At 47.2% G+C, this 21,208-nt stretch overlaps 1 protein-coding gene across 9 annotated transcripts in view; it reads left to right on the top strand.

Moving 5' to 3' along the window:
* Nucleotides 1-20,461, top strand: part of CFAP221 (cilia and flagella associated protein 221) — a 91,951-nt gene extending 71,490 nt beyond the window's left edge. For 4 of the 9 annotated variants that reach the window (XM_070507506.1, XM_070507508.1, XM_070507504.1 and 1 more), the window contains 5 exons: nucleotides 5,980-6,138; nucleotides 7,545-7,636; nucleotides 12,759-12,851; nucleotides 15,442-15,537; nucleotides 18,218-18,514. In XM_070507506.1, coding sequence (XP_070363607.1) covers nucleotides 5,980-6,138; nucleotides 7,545-7,636; nucleotides 12,759-12,851; nucleotides 15,442-15,537; nucleotides 18,218-18,326 — 549 coding nt within the window. In that variant the 3' untranslated portion in view covers nucleotides 18,327-18,514. Of the gene's footprint in view, nucleotides 1-5,979; nucleotides 6,139-7,544; nucleotides 7,637-9,384; nucleotides 9,654-12,758; nucleotides 12,852-15,441; nucleotides 15,538-18,217; nucleotides 18,515-20,305 lie in introns of those variants that run through there. The other 5 variants (XM_070507507.1, XM_070507510.1, XM_070507509.1 and 2 more) reach the window with 5 other exon arrangements.
* Nucleotides 20,462-21,208: the final 747 nt, after the last annotated feature.

The following is a 21,208-nucleotide window of genomic DNA, read 5'->3' as shown; positions in this document are numbered from 1 at the left end:
TCCTTACATATTCTACAGATATTAAAAAGGTAATAAATTGGTATTATGAAAAATTTTATGCCAATAAGTTCAACAACTTAAGTTAAATGGCCAAATTCCTTAAAAGGTACAAACTATTAAATCTTAGTCAAAAAGAGATAGATAACTCTACTAGTTCTATCTCTATTAAAGAATTTGAATTGGTGGTTAAAAACCTTCCCACAAAGAAAACTCCAGACCCAGATGCCTTCACTGAAGAATTCTCTCAAACATGTAGTACAAAATCCACGAAAATAATAATACCAAATCCATAAGAAATCTTCCAGAAAATGGAAGAGGAGGGATTACTTTCCAACTCACTCTAGAAGCCAGTCTTACTCCGAAACCAAAGCGGGACAGAGACATTACAGGAAAAGAAAAGGATAGACCAATATCCTTCATGAACATAGATGGAAAAAAAAAATCAAAATTTTAACAAATCAAATTCATCATAATATAAAAGGGGTAATGTATCATGAGCAAATAGGGGCTTATGCCAGGAATACAAGATTGATTTAACATTCCAAACTCAAGGTAATTCACCATATTAACAGACTAAAAAAGAAAAACAATATGATCATCTCGACAAATGCAGAAAAATTATCTGACAGCACTCCTGATAAGTACTCTCAGCAAGTAAGGGACAGAAGGGAACTTTCTCAACCTGATAAAGGGCATCTATTACAAACCTGGAGCTGACATCATACTGAATGGTAAATGACTGAATGCTTCTCCTGTAAGGTCAGGAATAAGGCAAAGATGTCTACTCTTACTAATTCTATTCAAGATTGTAACTATCGCCATTGCAACAAGGCAAGGGAAAGAAAGAAAAAGCATCTACATTTGAAAGGAAAAAGTAAAACTGCCTTTATTCACAAACGAAACTGTTATCTATGTAGAAGATACAATGAATCTACCCAAAAATCTACTAAAACTAATAAGTGAATTTACCAAGATTGCAGGAAACAGGATCAATATACAAAAATCAGCTATATTTCTAAATACTAGCAACAATCAAAAATTGAAATTTTAAAAAGCCATCTCACTTAACAATTGCATCAAAAAATATGAAACAGGGATAAATCTGACAAAAATATATGACTGATACACAGAAAATTATAAAACATTGCTGAGAGAAATCAAAGAAGACCTAAATAAATGGAGAAATATACCATGTGGGTGGATCGGGAGATTTAACATTGTTAAGATGCCAGTTCTTTCCAAACTAATCTAAAAATTCAACACAATCCCAATCAAACGCTAGCAGGCTTTTCTGGTAGAAATTGACAGATTTATTCAAAAAGTTATATGGAATGCAAATATATCCAAAACAACTTTGAAGAATAAAGTCAAAGGATTTACACTACCTAACTTTAAAGCTTATTTGAAAGCTATAGTGCTCCAGACAGTATGGTATTGGCATAAAAAGAGACAAACAGATCAGTGAAACAGAATAAGGAATCCAGAAATATATGCATTCATAATATATGGTCAACTGATATTTGACAAAGGTCAAAGACAATTCATTGGGGAAAAGACAGTCTTTTCAACAAATACTGCTGGAACATTTGGATATCCATTTACCAAAAATAAAAATAACTAGAAATAAAAGAACTTCAATCTGTACCTCATGCCATTTACAAAAATTAACACAAAATGGATCATAGACCTAAATATAAAACCTAAACTGGAAAACACATAGGAGAATGTCTTTGTGACGTTGGGTAAGACAAAGATTTCTTAGATACAACATCAAAGCCACAATCCATAAGTGAAAAAAAATGGATTAATTGGACTTTGTCCAAATTAAGAATTTCTGCCTTTCTAAAGACATTGTTAAGAAAATGAAAAGATAAATCACAGACTTGGATAAACTATTTGAAAATCACGTATCTGATAAAAGACTTGTACCTAAAATGTATAAAGAACACTCAAAACTCAATAGTAAGAAAACAAACAACCCAATTTTAAAATGGGCAAAAGATTTGAACAGACATCTCATCAAAGGATGGCAAACACAACATGAAAAGATGCTCAAAATAATGCATCAGTAGCAAAATGTAAATTAAAACCATAATAGGATACCTCTGTCAGAATATCTAAAATTAAAAAGACTGCTGGTGAGAATGTAAAGTGGTACAATTACTTTAGAAAAAAGTTTGACAGTTTCTTACAAACTAAAAAGTTAGTAGTAAACATAGACCTACCATATGATCCAGCCATTCTGCCCCTAGGTATTTACCCAAGATAAATGGAAGCGTAAGACTTGTCCAGGAATATTCACAGCAGCTTCATATGTTCCCCAAACTGGAAAGAAGTGTCCATCAACAGGTTGACAGACAAACTGTGGTATTACCGTACAATGGAATATTCTTCAGTAACAGAAAGGAGTGAACTCTTGATACATATAATAACATGGATGATTCTCAGAATAGTTATGCTGGGTAAAGAAATCAGACCAAAAAATATACATACTATGTGATTCCATTTATTTAAAAGTCTAGAACATCTAAAGTAACCTGTACAGACGGAAAGCAGATTATGTCCACCTGGGGCTTGGGTGAGTGGATGGTATGGAGAGCTGGCGGGATCACCCAGGGGCAAGAGGAAACTTTGGGGAGTGATGAAGATGTTCGTTATTTTTATGGCAGTAATGGTTTTGCAGATGTAACATATGTCAAACATACCAAATTATATACTTTTAATATGTCCAATTTATTGTATATCAATTATATCTCAATATAGCTATAAAAGAAAGAATTTGAAACCCTAAGAAAAGAAACAAAAGTAAAAGGAAAGATGTCACCGTTACAATTGGTAAAGTGTTATAGTGAAGTCTTGGATGATATCTGCGCATTAAGCTCAGAGGAGAGAGGGTGAAGGGCTCTGGGAAAGAGGTGTCAAAGGAAGGGTGTGCTCCATGCATGAACAGTGCAGTGGGAAGGATGGAGACACCTGAGGATCTTATAAAGGCACGTCATTCAAGCAAAAAAAGGCCATTATAAACTCCAGGAGGAAAAATCAACTAAAAATCAGTCTGTGTTCCAAATAGGAAAACAAATTAAAATTTGGCATGCTTTTTAAGAGTTGGAAAATTTTTAAATATAGAACCCATTTTGGGGTTCTTGATACTAGAACTGTCCTCTCTCAGTGACCCACAGACCATGATATTGAATCTTCACAAAAAAACTATAGTACGAGCCTTTTCTTTGCCTGGCAGAGAAACATATCTATACCATTAAGACAAAATAAATGCCATTTACTAATTTTCAGCTTTTAGAGACAGCTTATGAACAAAGCATGAAGGTCTTGGTGTGGTTCCAGAATGCAAATGTCAATCATCTCAATAATATAAAAGTAAATTGTGGAAGAGAGGAGGAAAGGTACAAGAAAGTGTAGGAATGCTAATGCTTTCATTTTACCTGAGGAGGAGTTGAAATACTCAACTAAAGACGAGGAAACAAGAAATAGGAGTATAAATGCATCATTTCAGGTCACAAAGATAACCAACAGCAGGACTAAAAATTATAATGTAATTTTCAAAATTGGGAGGAAGACGTTTGGAAGGAGCAGTTGTGTACAGGAGCAAAATCCTTATCTTGCTTAGTAAAGCGTCAACTGGCTTTATCTGAGGTTGATAATTGAGAGAGGAAAAATAAGCATAATGTTTAGAGTTAGAATAGTCACCATCACAGACACAAAACCCAGAAATAATGGGAAAAAACAGCCTCTGGCTGGGCCTGGGGATAGGAAGGGCCTGCAGGAGCCTTGTTGCTTTCGTCACTAATCCTTCCAGCGTGGGTGAGTTGCTACTGTATGCATGCATTAGTTTGAGGAAAATTCAGATCAAAATAATCATGGGGTGACCACTCAGACCACTTACTCTGGTAGCGATGGCCACCCAGGGGGATCTGAAGTATAACAACTCTTTGAGACAGTGATATTACCATTTCCAAAAAGATGTCATTCATTACACTTGGCCCAAGGCAGATCAAGACAGTTGGCCACACAGCAAGTTCACCCAGCCTCCATCAAGCAGAGTAGGAGGCACTCCTGGAGGCCACAGCTCGTTCCCCTCCCTGGTGTGGTGCACCTTGCCCCATCACCACCCCCATAGGGCATGGCCAGCCTCCTCCCCTCACGCTGCCTCCCAGTCACACCATGACTAGGCCCAGCTGGGGTCTCTGTCACTCCTGCCCCAGTTCCCTCTGGGATCCCTTCCCAGATGCTGTGCTGATTGGCCTTTTGTCACCACAAGGATGACTCTTGGTGACGGCGGTCAGCAGTTTTCAGATTCCTACACTCCAGTTGCTCCCTTTACCCAGGAAGTGGAGCCGGGTTCCTTTTTCCCTTCTTCAGTCCTGCCTGTCTCCCCACTTCCTGGCTGGGGGCCTAGGCTCTCCTCGCTCTACTTCTGGATGTGTTGTGACTACGACAGAGGATCTGGTGGGCCTGGTGGGGCAGAGGTGGCGCTCGCTCTGCTTCTGTCCTTTGGTTCTCCTTCCATAAGAGCTTACTTAAGGGGACACGCACGGGAACAGGAGCTGTCCCCACTTCCCCCCCACCACCCTCCTTGCTGTCCTTCCTCTCCACCCACCTGCCTCGGTATCCTCAGGCCTCCCCTGCTTTGGCTCACCTGGGGCCCACCTTTCACCTTGCTCCCTTCCAACCCTCTAGCCCGTCTGGGTAAAGGGTCTTCTCTCAAGCTTCAGGGGGTGGAACCCAATGTTTACATTCTCTCCATCTCTGTTCCCACCCCATGCAGCGCTTGAGGAGCAGCAAAGAATCTGCTGTTGTAAAAAAAAAATATATATATATATATGTACCCTTACCTTCCCTCACCTGCAGGTGCTCATCGAGGTGTCTCTTTCTGCATGACTGTGAGCGCTGCAGACCCCCTCAGTGGCCATCGTTGCCTCTCTGCCCTTGTCCTTCCTCTACATCCATGAGTTCAGGCAAGAGCCCTCCCCTGTCTTTCTCCCAGGCCCTAACTCAGTCAGCCTCTCTGCTCTCAGAGCTCACGGTCTCCCCAGCCTTCCTGACTGGAGCACACGGAATACCTACACCACACCTGGGCTCTCCCAGCTCTTGCGCCTGGGTGCTGTAATGCTCCTTGGTCAAGCTGCATTTCCTTTAAATTGCAGGGGACATTTGTTTCTTGGCAGTGAGACTGGGTTTCCATAAGCCGTGTGGAGTTTTATTGTTTTTTAAAAAATTTTTTTAAAAACAAACAAACAAAAAGAACACAATTTCTACTTAATGGTTCTTAAGCATCTGAAATTAAACAACTGCGAGGGCAAAAGCTATGTTGTCGTTTGGAACAAGAATAGGGTTTTTGTCGGACAAGCCCAGGAAGGAACATTAAAAGGCTCTATATTTTCGTATTTTCATATAATTGCCCTGTGTCTCCATTACCTCTGCTGGAAAATTAGTGAAAAACAGGCTCCCCCTTAACATCAGATCCGACATCCAAATGGAGCCTTCTTGAAGGAAAAACATGATCAAAACAATGTGAAATGTTGACGTTTCCTGAGATATCCAACGTCACCCTCTTGTCCTCCGTTTAGTTTTTAAGAAGCTATTTTTGTTTTCAAAACCAGAAGCTTATTTGATTTTTAAAACCAGTTTGCTTATTTAATAAATCCCCTTAATTCATCATATTTAGAAACAAATTCTTTAGGCCATTTTAAGCTGTGATTTCAGTTGTCCTTGTTTCCACGTGAGTTTAATAAACCCATGTAGTATGTCATGAAGCTCAAACCAGAAAAGGGACATTTATGAATGGCTGTGACTGCTGCCAATTGAAGACCCCCCTGCTCCCCTGCTTCTCTTTCCCAGACGAGCCGACATGGAATCAGAGTGTTGGTGCTAGTGCCGAGAGCTGTAGCTGACGCCTGTCCTATGCCTGGCTTAGAAACTGGTCAACAGAAGAGAATCTTTTTTCCTCTCTGTCTTCTACAGAATCCCAGTCCAGGAGTATTTGCTGTAAAGCACCCTCTGACCTACGCAGAAACCTTGATAGATTACCACCTGTGTTCTCACCCCAAGTACAAGGTCACCAAGGAGTCCCACGATGGGTCCAGCACTCCTCTCACCCAAAAGCAGTTTCTCCATCACACGGTAACGCCATCACCAGGCTCGCTGGCAGGGCTGGCCCTGGGCTGCAGGGAAGGTCAGGGGACAAGGATGGAGGGTCACAGTTGGAATTGAGAAAGACGGTTTGCAGCCACAGCTGCAGAACAGGAATGGTAACAATGGCGGCTGTGTACACTCTACAGGGGTCCGGGTGGGAGACGCAGCATCACTCTTGTCCTGCCCATACCCACCTCTCAGCCCGCACGTTGCCCTTTCCCCTTTCCTCAACATTCTCACTCTTTTTCCCTTGAAGGCTACGCCTAATATTCATTTTATCTGTATTTCAACCATGTAAAAACAGTCACATGGCGGGCATAACCCCATGGTCTCACTTCCTCTTTCTTTGTCCCCAACCTTTATAGACATAGCAGAATGGACAAGGTGGCGATATGACAAATGCACAGGAAGGAGGAGGCTCCAAAGAATTCCTTCTCCCCCTACATCACCAAACTGACCTGAATAGCCAGCGCCATTTCTTGGCAGTTGCCCTCAGGCCCTTCAAATTCAATAAGTCCCTAACTCAGATCATTATCTCCACCCACCTCTGCCAACCACACCTCAAACTGCCTCCTCTTCCTGTATTACCTCCTTGCCTTTTTGTTCTGTGACTTGTGCAATGACCATGACCTACGTGATCCTTGAGCCTTCCTCTCCCTCATTCCCCATATTTGACCATCACTGGATTCCCCCAGTCTGCCTCGAACAGCCTGTGACGCTCCCTCTACTCCACTCCATGGCCCCCCACCATGCAGTCAGCCCTCCCTAGAAATCTTCCTTCAACATAAATCTGATCGTGTTGTTTTCTAGGTTGAAAGCCCTCAGCGGTCCCTGCTTTCCGTAGGAGCACCTGCAAGCTCATTAGCTTGGTCACCAAGGCCCTTCGTGACCAAGCTCCCTCTCCTGCCTCATTTCCCGTCAGTCCCCATTACACCCCCTGCACTCAGCTTTGGGAGCTGGCATCTCACGATAGCACCCTCCTTGCATCTCCATGCATTCGCACGTGCTTCCCCTGCCTGGAATGCCATTTGATGAAGGTCCCATCCTCTTTGAATGTTGCATTAGCATCCCATTCATAATAATCGAAACAGATTGTAAGGCCAAATCTGCCCTCCATCCCCAGGACATGTTGCTTATGTGCCTAATGAACAGGGGGAAGAAAAACTCTCCTTTGTCCCCACTTTAACTCCAGGTTGCATTGTTTAGTGCCCTTTGCTGGTGCGATTGTCTTTTAGCATCAGAAAAATTGAATCAAACTTACTGCAATGATACATTTTGGAGCTAAAATTTTAGGACAGGACAGTCACAGTTGAATGAAATGGAAGTCCTTCCTGGACTTCACCTCACCAGACGGCTCCTTTACATGTAGCACCCTGTGCCGGCTTTCATTACAGGACATAATTCCTGGAATAATGCACTGGAAGAGGTTCCAGCCCCTGGTTTTCTCATCCCTGCCTGAAACCTCTAAGGTAGAGACCACACAAAGGTAAGCCACTGCTCATTGTTTATCTCCCAGGAGTACGTTTGCCCCACGGATTAAAGAGGCTGTGATCCCAACAAGTTAAAATGCCAACAATAGGTCAAATTATACTTTTAGTGCATGAGGGAAGTTTGCTAGTCAGAGAAATATGATGATGTATAACTGATTTTCATATTTTGAATGTATCTTGAGATACACTTTTTAAAAAATTAATGTCACAGGTGACTAGTTGGCCGTACTTAATAAAAGTAGACAATGAATCCATACAATTCAGCTGAAATATTCATGGTCAATTTTTAACATTTATAAATTGCCAAGATCAACCTTCTACACCCTCCATATCCAATTCCAGAGGATCCACTTCTCTCTCATGCCACAGCCTGGCATTCACTGTTGGGTCCCATGGCTGTCATCATACAGAGACATTAGAACTCAGCTCCAGAAACAGAGTGGGTAGATGAGAATATTGTTGGGCGAAGGAAAGAAGAAATTTAGAGTAACCACATTTTTGCTAATTTGCTTATTTAAAACCTCTTCAAAGCCCTATGATATCAAACAAGGAGACTACTGCCTTTTCTTTAGGACTCTGCCTGGTCCATAAGCCATTGCTAAGCCCTTGAATCTGCTTCTTTAGTCTGTTGTCCTTATAAACATAGTTAAATGGGTTACCGGTGAGCAAATGTGACTAGTACCCCAAAATGATTATCATCAGCAGGCACCTTTTGTTCAAATCCTTTGATCCAGAATGAGGCCCACCCCAAGGGGACAGAGCCCTATCATGGCCCCAGGAGTGGTCAGGAAACCTGAGCTCTACCACCAACCAAGATCAGCAGGTGACCTTTATACCCCCGATTCCCACCCGCATGTCCTGGATCCTCTGACACAGAAACTCAAGTTCCTCTCCCTCACCAGAATGCCACATGGCCTCCAGGAGCTGTGTGACGTTGGCACGCTCCTCGGCCACCTGTCTGGGCCCAGTCCTCTTGTCCAGAAGACAAGGGGATTGGACTTTTTGCGAAGACCCTTCTCAGCCTTAACATTTTAATTTTAGTTGGAGCAGGAAAGCTCACCCAATGTGCTGTGACTCCATTTAGACTACCATCCACCCGCCTCTCCCCAAGTATTTGAGGAGACAGTTGAAATCCAGTGTGTGACTCCAGAACACTTAATTTGACTTCTTCCTTCATTGCCAGCAGAGAAGCTCTTCCTGAATTAAGCAAATTCCAGTCTCACTTCCAGACGCTTGCCCGTTGGATTATTTCCTTAGTGCTTCTCTATGACCCTCCTTTGCCTGGAGATTAACATGAGACCAGGCACAGGATTGGGGATATGGTGGCAGCTCAAAAATATTAGTTCCTTTTCCATGAGTTCATTCATACCTCATCCAGCCCGCTGCCATCTCAAAATAAACTGAGCATCTTTGTTCTTCATTTTAGCACATTTCTACTGAAATCTCCAGAGTCGGAGGGGATTCTGTAGAGAGAACAAACACTTGGGTGTCCAGAGACCTGCCTCCATTCCTCACTAGCTGTGCCACCCGCTCCATGTTCTTGGGCAAGTTACTTCTTACTGAAGCCCTGTGAGCAATAGTTTGTTCGTCTGTGAAACGGGAATGGTGATGGCATCCTCACCGCTGTTGTGAGGTTAAAGTAAAATGACGACATGAAGCATATAGCGCCATCTTTAATAACTCTTCTGCTCCTCTACCCTCTACCCCCACCCACTAAACCTTGCAATCTCTCTGTTGCCACCAGATGGCGATGGTCCGTCACCACCTTGACACGCTGCCTCATTTTGCTGTGGGCTGAGGACACTTCAAAATTGACTCACATCATTGGTGAATCAAACATAGCTGGCTGTAGGGTACCATCAGGCGTCTGATTAACCAAAATGAGAAGTGGTGAAAAGCAGAGACTACCTGAGTCCCCAACCGTCAGCACGCACAGGTCTCAAGAATTAAGAAAAAAAAAATTATCTTTTTTCCAAAGCAGTGTCCTTGGAAAAAATCTCCCGAGGCTGTCCTTTCAAAAAGCAATCAGAATGCAGTTACCTTGGGCTTGAATTAAGCATGAATTAACCGTGAATTCTGCACAAACTAAAGAAAATCTCCAACACTAGCTGTTACCTTCAGCTTCTGTGTCTGAGTGTTCTGTGGGCCAGTTTGTTTATAAATAAACCATAATTGCGTAGCAGATTATAAAATCAAGAGAGAGTTCTATATTTCCTTAGGAATTTCCATGATGTAAGATTCAAGATCCTGTTTTTATTTCTAGAAGCAGTTACAAAATAAAAATCGCATTCCTTTTTTAAGTTCCTATAAGTCCATCAATGATACCTCAACTTTGCAGTCATTTTGCTTGAATAAACTTCCTGTTACTTATGAGGTACTTCCCTCGTGTCTTTTGTCCCTGAGACTTAGCTGTTTGTCGTTAAACCATGCAATATGGTTATTTAGTATTTATTTACTCCAAGTCATTTTTGTATTCATAACAATCAAAACAGCTCACTTAGTTTCTTTGCTGTTTAACAAATTCAGAGACCTGATTGAGTCTCCAGGACTTCCATAAAATCTAAGAGGCAGCAGCAGCTGAAGACACTGTCTAACCCGGTAGTTCCCAGACTTCCAGATTTTATCAACTAGTAGAATGTCCAGGAATGCCCAACCACCATCTATTGTCGCCACCATTTCCATTTCAGAAGAACATATGAACACACAAAAAACGAGAGGAATAGGGTCTCAGAATTTAAAAATGGGATGTTTTATCTCATGAAAGGCTCTTGGTTGTTGCCATTCCGTCTTCCCGGACCAGCCTGGTCTCTGGAGAGAAGTCCAGCCTTTCAACTTCTCAGTCCCTCTTCTCTTCTCGGCAGGAAGCCCCTCTCCTCCAGCTGCAGGCCTTCTGAAGTTTCAGGGATTGGCAGTTAGAACCTGCATTCTTCGTCATGACATCAGTAAATGGGACTAATCTCTGGGGGGTGGAGCCCAGGCTCCTTTTAGTGAGGAATGGTGTTAAAGACCAAAATCTGGGTGCCAGGTGTACACATAGCTAGCAGGGGGTTTTGTTCCTTGGCCTCCTCAGCAGACAAGCCAGGGGTGTATGTGGGGAAATATGTATAAATATACACACACACACACACACATATATACGTGTGCATACCAAAATACATGCACACATACATGAATACAGTCACGTGCTGCATAATAACGTTTCAGTCGGCGATGGACCGCGTGTATGACACTGGTCCCATGAGATTAGTAGCGTATAGCCTAGGTGTGTCGTGGGCTATGCCATCCAGGTTTGTGTAGGTACACACTGACGTTTGCACAATGATGAAATCGTGTAACGATGCATTTCTCAGAACATATCCCCTCGTTAAGCGACACCTGACTGTACACATATGTGCAGATACATGTGCACATGGCCACACATGTACACATGCATGTACATATCTCATAAACCATGAGTTCACATCAATGCTTATAATTCCAGTCAACGTCCATAGTTATTGCTTGCTCGCCCCCATTCCATATTTGTGCCCCTTCTCCCACGGGGAGGGCCCTGGCTCCTAACACATTTACTGAATGTTACAGTACATCTAAAATGGTTTCAGAATCCCTTCACCTATAACCACTTTAATAAACAAGCATAATAAACAGAGTTCAGATTTATTTGCAGTTTTCCCCTACCCCCATCCCGTCCTAGACTGAATATGGAGTCAAATACTGTATTTATAAGTTACTTGCATTACTTCTCTTCCTTCTTTCCTTCCTTCCTTCCACCCATCCTTCCTTCTTTCCTTCCTTCCTTCCACCCATCCTTCCTTCTTTGTTTCTTTTTCTCTCTCTTTCCCTCCGGTGTGATGATGGAATTCATGTGAAATATTGTTTCAGTTTACTTTCAGTTTGGGATTTTTTCTTCACTTTCTCACTGATTTCATTTTTTGAATATGTAGAACATTAACATGCTTTCCAAGCTCAAAGCTACACTGAAAGGCAGCTCAGCGAAGTGTCACTCCGCCCCGTCTCCCTCCCGCCCCTTGTCCCGCCACAGCTTGGTCCTCTAACATCCTCCCTGTGTTTCTCTTTGTAATGCTAAGCAGAATACGTGTATTTTTCTTCTTTTCCCTTTTCTTGTACAAAAAGTGGCGCACTAGGTATGCTCTTGTGCACTCTGCTTTTCCACTTACAGTCTCTCCTGAAAGTCTCCCCATATCAGAGCATAGGTTCCTCCCGCCCTCTCTTTTACGGCTGTAAACGCCGCGTGCCACAGTTTTATTCAGCCAGTCTCCATACCTGGCGAGCAGGTGCATATTTGCACAAGAAAAGAACCAGAGGAAACGTGTCCCGCAGACACGTGCGCACGCAGGCGGCTTCGCTGGGCCCCGCGGCGTCCGTTCCCGCCGCGCCCGCCCGTCCGCCGCCCCGCCGGCCCGAGGAGGCCGGTCCCTCCCGCGCGGCCGCGCTCCGTCCTTCTTTCCTCTTCAGGAGACGACTCTCCCCGGCGTCCAGGAGAGTGTTGGAAACTTGCATCCATTTATGTCTTTTCTCCTGTTCTTCGCTGTTGTGCGTTCAGTTTTTATTCCTTTAATATCATTGCAAAGGTTTATAAGGAGTCGAGACCAAAAGAAAAAAAAAACAAAGAGCGAGTGCTTGTTCCACCATCTCGGAACAGAAGTCGGCCGCCAACTGTTAAAATGACAATATATTTTTTCTCCCTATCTGAATTCTTTTACTGTCCTCAACAGCCAGGAATTTTTCTAGAAAGCTCTGAGTTTATAACACCAAACAATACATAAGGGGGTAGGGAGGAAGGCTGAAGTCACACAGAACTGAGGAGGACACTGGGGAACGGATTAGGCACAGAAAGTGGGCCATCTGACGACTCCCCCGGGAAGTAACCTAACTTCAGACACCACGCGCCCAACCTCCCGCCCCGACTCCGGGAGAGGCCTCGCCGGCGACGGGCCCGGAGCTGAGCGGCTCCCCGTCCTCCGCCCGCGGGGCGCCGAGCGGCTCCGGAGGGCGCCAGGGCTGGGCCTCCCCGGGCGGAGCCGGCGCGTCGGGAGGCCGGGTGAGGGCCGGGACTGCGGACGAGCCGCTCACCGGGCCGCCTGTGTCCTCCCACAGCTGCGACCCCTTCGAGGTGGCCCTGCTGCCCGCGCACGTGCCCGCCACGCTGGACGCCCTGCCCGAGGAGGACAGACTGGAAGCCGCCGAACGGTACCTGCGACCGTCGGGCTGGACGCGGTCCGCTTCCCGGCGCCTGAGCCCGCGGCCCGACTGAGGGGACGCTGGGTTCGGGCCCAGAGTAGGCGGCCTCTGGGCTCGCGCCCGCCGGGCTGTCGGCTCCGGGAGCTGGAGGGCGGGGCGGAGGGGGCGCTGAAGGGGCCCAGGGGTCTCCCGGTCTCAGGGGCGGGGCTGGGCCGAGGTGGGGGGGGGGGGCTGAAGGGGCCTCCTGGTCGGGGCGGGGGCGGGGCTTGCGCGGTGGGCGGGGCTTGGAGGGGCGTGGAGAATCCGGCCCCAGACCGCAGCGCTTGCGTTGATTTGACGGTGAACGTCGGACAGCCGGTGGAGGCGCGTCCTTGGGCCTGCCGTCGCCGTGCGCGCTTACACGTCGTTCCACGCGCACAGTGCGTGAGTGAGATCCTCACCATCTGAGGCGCACACCCGGGTTTGTGGGACACGTCCATGGGCACCGTCCTTGGCGACACTCGCGCGGCAGAGCTCGGAGTCCCGGGCTGAGAGGGAGGCCTAGCGTCTGTCCTCTCGCCGCCGCCTGAGGCGCTTCCCCGCGAGGCCGCCCCGGCGCAGGACGCGCCCGGTTCCGTGAGGCTCGAGGGACAGTCCTGTCTGCTGGGGCCGCCGGGGAGCCGCTCGGCTGCCCGAAACCCGGCTGCCCTCGTCCCTTCGGCGCTCGGGTGCGGACCGCGGTGACTCCGGGTCCTCGTGTCTGCGGCGGGAACTGTAGCCCCCGGCACAGGGGCTGTCAGTCAGGGGAGCTCGTGGGGACCGGCGAGCCGGGCGGTCACCAGAGGGGCGACGCGGACGGAGCGCTCGTGGGAAACCGACGGGGCCTCGGCGGTCTCGCCTCAGCCCGCGCCATGACCCCCGCGCCCAGGGCCGCGCCCCCTCAGGGACAAGGACCCCGCGCCCAGGGCCCGCGCCCCCTCAGGGACAAGGACCCCGCGCCCCCTCAGGGGAGGACCCTGCGCCCCCTCTGGGACAAGAACCCCGCGCCCCCTCAGGGGAGGACCCCGCGCCCCCTCAGGGACAAGGACCCCGCGCCCCCTCAGGGGAGGACCCCGCGCCCCCTCAGGGACAAGGACCCCGCGCCCCCTTAGGGACAAGGACCCCGCGCCCCCTCTGGGACAAGAACCCCGCGCCCCCTCAGGGCGAGGACGCGCCGGCGGGAAGACGGTGTCCGCGGAGCAGCGGGCGGTGATGGTCCAGCGGCTGCCGCGCCGTGTGGCACCGGGACGGCTCTTCACAGTTTGCACGGGCGTTTCCCCGCCCGGAGGCCGCCCGCCCGCCTCGCTGTGTGTCCGCGTGCGGGGCTCCTGCTGGAACCCACGCTGGGCGCCTCTGCTTCGGAAGCGCTTCTCTTGAAGTGAGCGGGCGGAGCTGCTGCCGTCGAAATGCCGCCGCCGCCTCGGAAGCGACGCAGATGTTGAGACTGGAGGCCAGATCTCCCAGCCGCCCTTGCAGTGAAGTCCCCGTTTGGCCAGGCCCTTGTCAGAGGGGGTGACAGACCGAGCCGTCGTCCTGAGGCCGGGACCCGGATGCAGCGAGCAGGCGCCCTGGCACCCTCCCTGCCTGCTCCGCTCCGCTGCAGCCCGGCCACCGAGCAGCTGGGGCCGGCGACCACGGCCCACGGCCGAACCTGGCCTGCCGGCTGTTCTTAAACAGGGTTCGATCGTCGCCGTTCGCTTACGTGTCCTCTGTGACTCCTCTCCTGCTGCAACAGCCAAGCTGAGCAGTTGTGAGAGACCAGATGACGGCCACGCCCTTGACGGAAAAGTGTGCCCCTGCTCTGGGGACAGCAGGCCGCCGGAAGATGAAAATTGCCCGGGTCCTTTTCATTTCTTCTTTCATCCATAGATTATCTAGAAATAGATCATTTAATTTTTAAAGCAGTTGTGGGTTTTTTTAGTTATCTTCTTTACTGCTGGTTTTTGTTTGAATTCCGTTGTGGCCGTAGAACATACGCTGAAGGATTTCAGTCTTTTGAATTCATTCGGGCTTTCTTTATGGTCCAAGATAGAGCCAATATTGGTAAATCTTCTGTGTGCACTGGAAAAGAATATGAATTCTGTAACCCCATTTTAAAAATTGCTTTTTATTCTCTGGTTATAAATAACTATTCCTGGGCGGGCCCTTGGCCCAGCGGTTAGGTGGCACGCTGGCTTCGGAGGCCCGGGGTTCGCTGGTTCGGATCCCGGATGAGGACGTGGCACAGCTTGGCACGCCATGCTGTGGTAGGCATCCCACATATAAAGTAGAGGAAGATGGGCACAGATGTTGGCTCAGGGCCAGTCTTCCTCAGTGAAAAAAGGAGGATTGGCAGCAGATGTTAGCTCAGGGCTAATCATCCTGGAAAAAAAAAAAGAAAAGAAAAAAAACCATTCCTACCACTGTTTGTTGATGGAAACAATATACAGCCTCATGCTTCTCTTAACACAGACTCAACAGAGTAGGTGGAACTGACCTTGAAAGCCACAAGAATTGCGTAACTCTTAAACAGTGACAATATTTCTCTGTTTTATTCTGGGAAGGAAAAACCATTCCAGCTAAACATCTTATTCCTTTTCAGTGAGCTCTGTGAACAGAATATAGAAATTACATTGACTCCAGAAATGATCGCAGCAGAATTCCCCCTGTTGGACTCCAAGGACACCAAGAAGGAGAAGTAAGTGGATGATTTTATGCCTCAGTAAGAGGTGACCTTGGCTAAAATCTGTCCTACGTGACAAACAGAACTGTCGTATTGTCTGAACCTAAAAACGTGTCAAAAGAAACACATTTCTGATGCTTTAGATATTTAGATGTGTATTTACTTTACGCACAGTTATGCTCTCTCAAATGTTGGCAAGTAAACATTTAAAAACTGAATCCAATTTTCCCATCGACTTGTCATTTAATTTCGGAGATGTGTTTGTTTCTTATTAACAGCTGAACGAGTTTCATTCAGTGTCAGGAACCCAGGCTCTGGAGCCAGATGAGACCTGGGGCTGAATCCCAGCTCCATCATTTATTACACGTGAGATCTCCAGCCACGTTACTTACCTTCGGTAACGGGGCCTCGGTTTCTCACTGTAACAGGCAGAAAATAAAATCTCTCTCACGGGTGGTCGTGAGGATGAAACGAGATGCCAGTGTGAAGACATCAAGCCAGTTGCTTGATGTGAAATAGCTGCTCAGCAAATGTTCGTTCTTCCCTCCGCCTCTCCATCAGGGGCCAACCAGCTAAACAGACGTCATCCTCCCCCTCCTTCAAAAAACGGGTTGTAAAGAATACTGTTGTAATGTAAATAACCACCTATAGTTCATATGGTTTATAAGTTTGAAATTCAAGTATACTTTTTAAAATTCCTTTTCTTTTAAAAAATGCCTTTTTTATTATTAAAAAATCAGAAAATATGTAAAACTATAAGGAATAAAATAAAAACAATAATTCTATCACTCAGAAACAATAACTTGTACATTTTGATGTATGGTCTTCCAAGTATCTATTTATATATATGTATTTTTCAATTTATATATAGTTGAACAAAATTCAATGATATTATATATATTGCTTTGTCCTCTACACTTTTATTTAGCAATACATCATAAACATATATTTATAAATGCAGATAAACATCATTATAATTCACTGATAGATGGACCGTAATTTACCTAACCAACCCTCTACTGATGATCACGTAAACCCTTTTCAGCATTTTGCTCGTCCCAAAAGTGCTGCAACCAACATCCTTGGGCCATAATTCGTTGCAAACTTATCAGACCATTTCCTTAGAATAAATTCCTAGAAACGTAAATGCTAGATCAATGTGCATTTTAAGGTTTTAAAATATACTGCTTCATTGCCATCCAGGAAGTCCATCAACACACCTCCCACCAGCAGAGGTCAGGACTGCCCACATTCAAATGCCCCGAACAACACAGAATGCTATCATTGTTTTTTCTTCTTTACCAATATGATAGATGAACAAATGACCATCTTACTCTTTTAAATTCTCTGTTTACAAGTGATGTTAAAATTTTTCCTATGCTTATGAGCTATTTTTCTTTTTTTATGAGGGGTTCTGCCTATTTTGTAGGAAGTGTTTATCTTTTTCTTGTTTATTTGCAAGAGTCCCTCATATATTAAGGAGAATCAGCGTTGTCAGTTTCTGAGTTTGTCTTTGACTTGGTTGAGGTGTTTTGGGAGGCCCTGCCTTTTCTGAAAGGAGTGTCTTGGAGGGGTGTGGGGTCCTTCGGTCTGTTTGTGACAGTGTCAGAGTCCTACAGCCTCCAGCACTTGTGAGAAAATAGGTTGGCACTTTCTGGTGAAAGAAAATTTAGGAAATAAAAATTTTAAGTGGAATTTCAGTGAGCATCTGTTTTGATAAAATACCATATTACAAGACGCAGCACATAGAACCTGAGAGTGACGTTAGCTGCTGACATGCCATCCACACTCCTCAGAACATCACAGTATCACTGAATCACTAATGTCTTTAGAGGAAGAAGTGATCCCATATATATTTTAAAATTGATTCCATAAAATAGTACCAATTAATTTTTTAAATTATATGCATTAGGGAACATTTTAATTCTGTTTTCAGATATTTCTGCTTTTTCAAAACTGCCACGCACTTGCCAGAACTTACCATGTCACCTTCTTCAGAGAATGGTTCAGAAGCCCTTGATCCCTTGATCTTACATTGTGTCTCCCATGCAGGCAGATCAGGTAGCTGTGCTCCCCGTCTTTAGACATCTGTCCTTCCCATCAAATGCTCTCCTCGTTTCCTCCCAGAATTTTGGAAAGTTCTACCCAGCAACCCCTTGCACACCAGGCAAAGGTTTGGGCTCCATGTCAACCACTGCTTGATCCAGGTGCATAACCTCCCTCTTGATTCCCACCCTTCTGGAGCCGTTGTCAGAGTCAGAGATACTGTGTGTCTGCTTTATTCACAAATGTGAAGAGTCAGCTGATGCTGCCTGAGCATTGAGAGGACATCACGCTAGGAGGTCTATGAATAACTTCTCGTTTCATCTTCGCAACAATCCTGGGAGACGGGAATTGCCACCATTCGTACCTCTGGACACGGAGACTGAAAGCTGGGTAACTGGGCCGCACTGAGAACACTGGTGCGGCTGAGTGTGGAAGCCGGTTTGAATCACTTACTAGCGAACTGTTTCCACTGGTAACTAAATTATCGCTAAATACAGTGAAAACCTTCTTTATATAGATCTATGTAAACAACTCCTCCAGCCTTCCCTGAGGTGCCCCTGGCAGTGCTGGCCCTGCAGCAGGGCGTTGGTGGGTGACCTGAGTGTCCCGTGACATGCCCTGATGTGTCCCTGTTGGGTTTTGTGTTTAGAGAGGTGAGAGACCAAGCACCGCCGATGGAGAAGCCCGGAGAAAAGGTGCTGGAGGAGATGAAGAATCTGCGGGCCAAGGCGCTCAACCCACACCTGATTCTAGAGTAAAAGTCACCACAGGGTCAGGTCCTGTCCTGTGCTTTCTGCAAGTCACTGCGGTCCTCTGTGTCCGTTTATGTTCCCGCCATTTTTGGAATTAAAGTTTCTAGAGAAGAAAATTGAAATGTAGATAATGTATATATTTTTAAATTATAATTTTTGTTTTTAAAAATAAAATTGTCCTTAGTATGATGTCGATGTTTGTACCAAGTTCCTCTGGGAAATGCCCTTGGGAGGGGACACCAACAGCGGGAGGCAGAGCCAAGTGGCCACTCCTCAAAGCTAGGGTTGCCAAAACAATGCTCGGTTAAAATTGGAGTTCAGATAGACAACCATTAATGTTTTAGTGTCTGCCTGTCCCAATAGTGTATGTCCTATTCAGAACGTATTACACCAAAAAAATAATTCATTGTTTATCTGAAGCTCATATTTAACTGGGCATTGTATATTTTTATTTTCTGCATCTAGCAACACTACTCAAACCCAGCAGTCCTTTGAGAGACATCGTATGCTGCACAGTTGAATGACTGAATGAGACAGAGGCGGTCGTTAACAGGGAGTTTTGTGTGAGGTTTGAGACAGGCTTTCCAACCAACTAGAAGAAGGACAGTCAGAGTCCCCTGGGTCGAGCATGTGCCAGGCCCTCTGCTGGCCCATAATGGGGTGCGGCTCCTTCTGTCCTCACACCCTCCCTGGGCAGAGGCCGCATTACCCCTGCTCCCCAGGGGAGGAACCCCAGGGTCCCAGAGCCGGGTGATTCCCCGAGCTGGTGAAGACCCAGGAGGCCTGGGTGACTTCCAGGCCTGGGCAGAATCAGGGAGGGATTCTTTGGGCGCCCAGAACTCAGAGCCGATCAGTTGGCTGGCAAGAGGGGCCGTCGGACACAGGGACACTGCCTGCCACTGCCTGAGGACACCAGAGCCTTCATGCCAGACTTCCCCACAACAGACTGTGTTTTCTTTCTCTGCCTCTGCCTCCTCCTCCTCCTCCTCTTCTTCCCTTTTTAAGCTACCAATTGGTCCCACCTCATCAGTTTAAGGGATAAAATGAAGTCATGTTACTTTTTCTACTCAAAGTTCACAACTTATGTCTCCCATCCCACCCATAACACAAATGGCACACTTGCCTTCCAGGGCTTCCTTTTCCTTCCTAGGATGAGTCCAAGCGTCCCAGGGGATTTTACTCGGCCCGAGAGACTGGTCCTGATGACCACTAAGGAGCCCTGGCCTTTGGCTGCCCCAGCACAGGGTGTCTCTGCAGGCTGGCCTCTGATGGGTGCCCATCTGCTGTGGGGACAGAGCCTCACACCACCGTTGCTGGCCAGGCAGTGGTTCCCCAGTGCAGAAGGGAGGTGGCCTCTCCGTGCTGAGGCAGGCCTGGGCGATGGCACATGTGCATACGTGCAGATGCACACAGATATGCACACCGCGATGTACACAGAAAATTCAGAAGCATTGCTGAGTGCCATCCAGGAGCCAGGCACAGACCTGGGCCAGGAAGGGACACCAGCCCAAGCCTGCCCCGTGGCAAAGGGGACACACTGTCAAAAAAACCCAGATTTACATGTGTCGTATGGCATGAGGTCATAAGAAGTGCTAGAAAGGAAGACTAAAGGTTGGCAAGGGCAGAGGGGGTGGCCACCCAGGCCCCTCAGAGGAGTGTCATTGAGCAGAGACCTGGCTTAAGGATGGAGCAAGCCGGACAGTCACTTGGGGACAGAGCTTTCCAGGTGGAGCCAGCACGTGTGGAGGCCCTCCAAGGCGGTGTGCCCGGCCCGCTGGAGGATCAGTGCGCAGACTGGGCAGCCAAACAGAGAGAGCTGGGAGGAGGGCGGGGAATGAACGTGGGGCTGGCCAGGAGCCAGGTCACGTGGGGTCCTGTGGCCAGGACAGGGACTTTAGATCCGGGATTTCATGCTAAGAGAGGTGGGGAGTCCTTGGAGAGCTTTGAGTAGGGGAGTGACATGAGCCGTCTTCTGTTCTAAACAGACTTCATGGGCTGTGTTGGGGGAGACCCAACCACAGGAAGCAGGGGTGCAAAAAGGAAGACTAGTGAGGAGACCGTGAGAGGAATCGGCGCCAGAATGTTCCAGTCACAGTTCCTGCTGTCTGGCACCAAGGCCATTTTTGAGGACAGGCTAGTCAGACTCATCTCAGGGTCAGACACTTTATTTTGCCAAAGGTGGGTGCCCCGGGCTGGAGCTGTGGGGACAGGTGGGGAGAAGAGGCCCTGGGACGCACCTGCCCGGTCCGCCACCCCAGCCAGGCTCCCGCAGGGCAGGGTCATCCTCCAGGGCTCGGGCGTGGCATGGACGCGGCCAGGCTGCATTCCGGGGAATGAGTCCGCTGCTCATCGGAGAGGGAGAGCCCTCAGCCTGGCTGCACATCAGAATCACTTGCAGAGCTTCACACGATGCCTGAGCCCCAGCTCAGAGCTGCCGAATCAGACTCTGGGCAGGACACAGGCAATAACGGCTTTTAAAGCTCCCCGCAGGGACCTTTGTGCAGCCAGGGCTGAGAACCACTGGCCTCTGGGATAAAGTCCAAATTCCTTACCAGGGACCCCAGGCCCTCGCGTCTCAATGCTTTGCCTTTGGTTTTCTTCTGCAGCCTCTTCCGTCTCTGGAGGGAAGAGGGAAGAGCCTGGCTTTGGAGCCTGACTGGGGGCACTTGGATCCCAGCCCTTCTCTTACTGGGTGGCTTCCTTAGCGTCTCTGAGGTTCCATTTTCCCATGAGCGAAGACAGGCTTCAGTACTTACTTCGTGGGGGGCTGTGAGGATTAAATTAGGAAATATGGAAACCTGGGGTTAAACAGTAGCTCAAAAATAGGAGTTCCTCTTAACTCACAGGCATCAGTAATTGTTAAAAATTTTTTATTTTGAAATAACTTT

Source organism: Equus asinus, chromosome 4 (assembly GCF_041296235.1).
Source record: "Equus asinus isolate D_3611 breed Donkey chromosome 4, EquAss-T2T_v2, whole genome shotgun sequence".
Taxonomy (NCBI): Eukaryota; Metazoa; Chordata; class Mammalia; order Perissodactyla; family Equidae; genus Equus; species Equus asinus.
The sequence above is the reverse complement of the archived record's forward strand: the minus strand, read 5'-3'. Positions and strand labels throughout refer to the sequence as shown.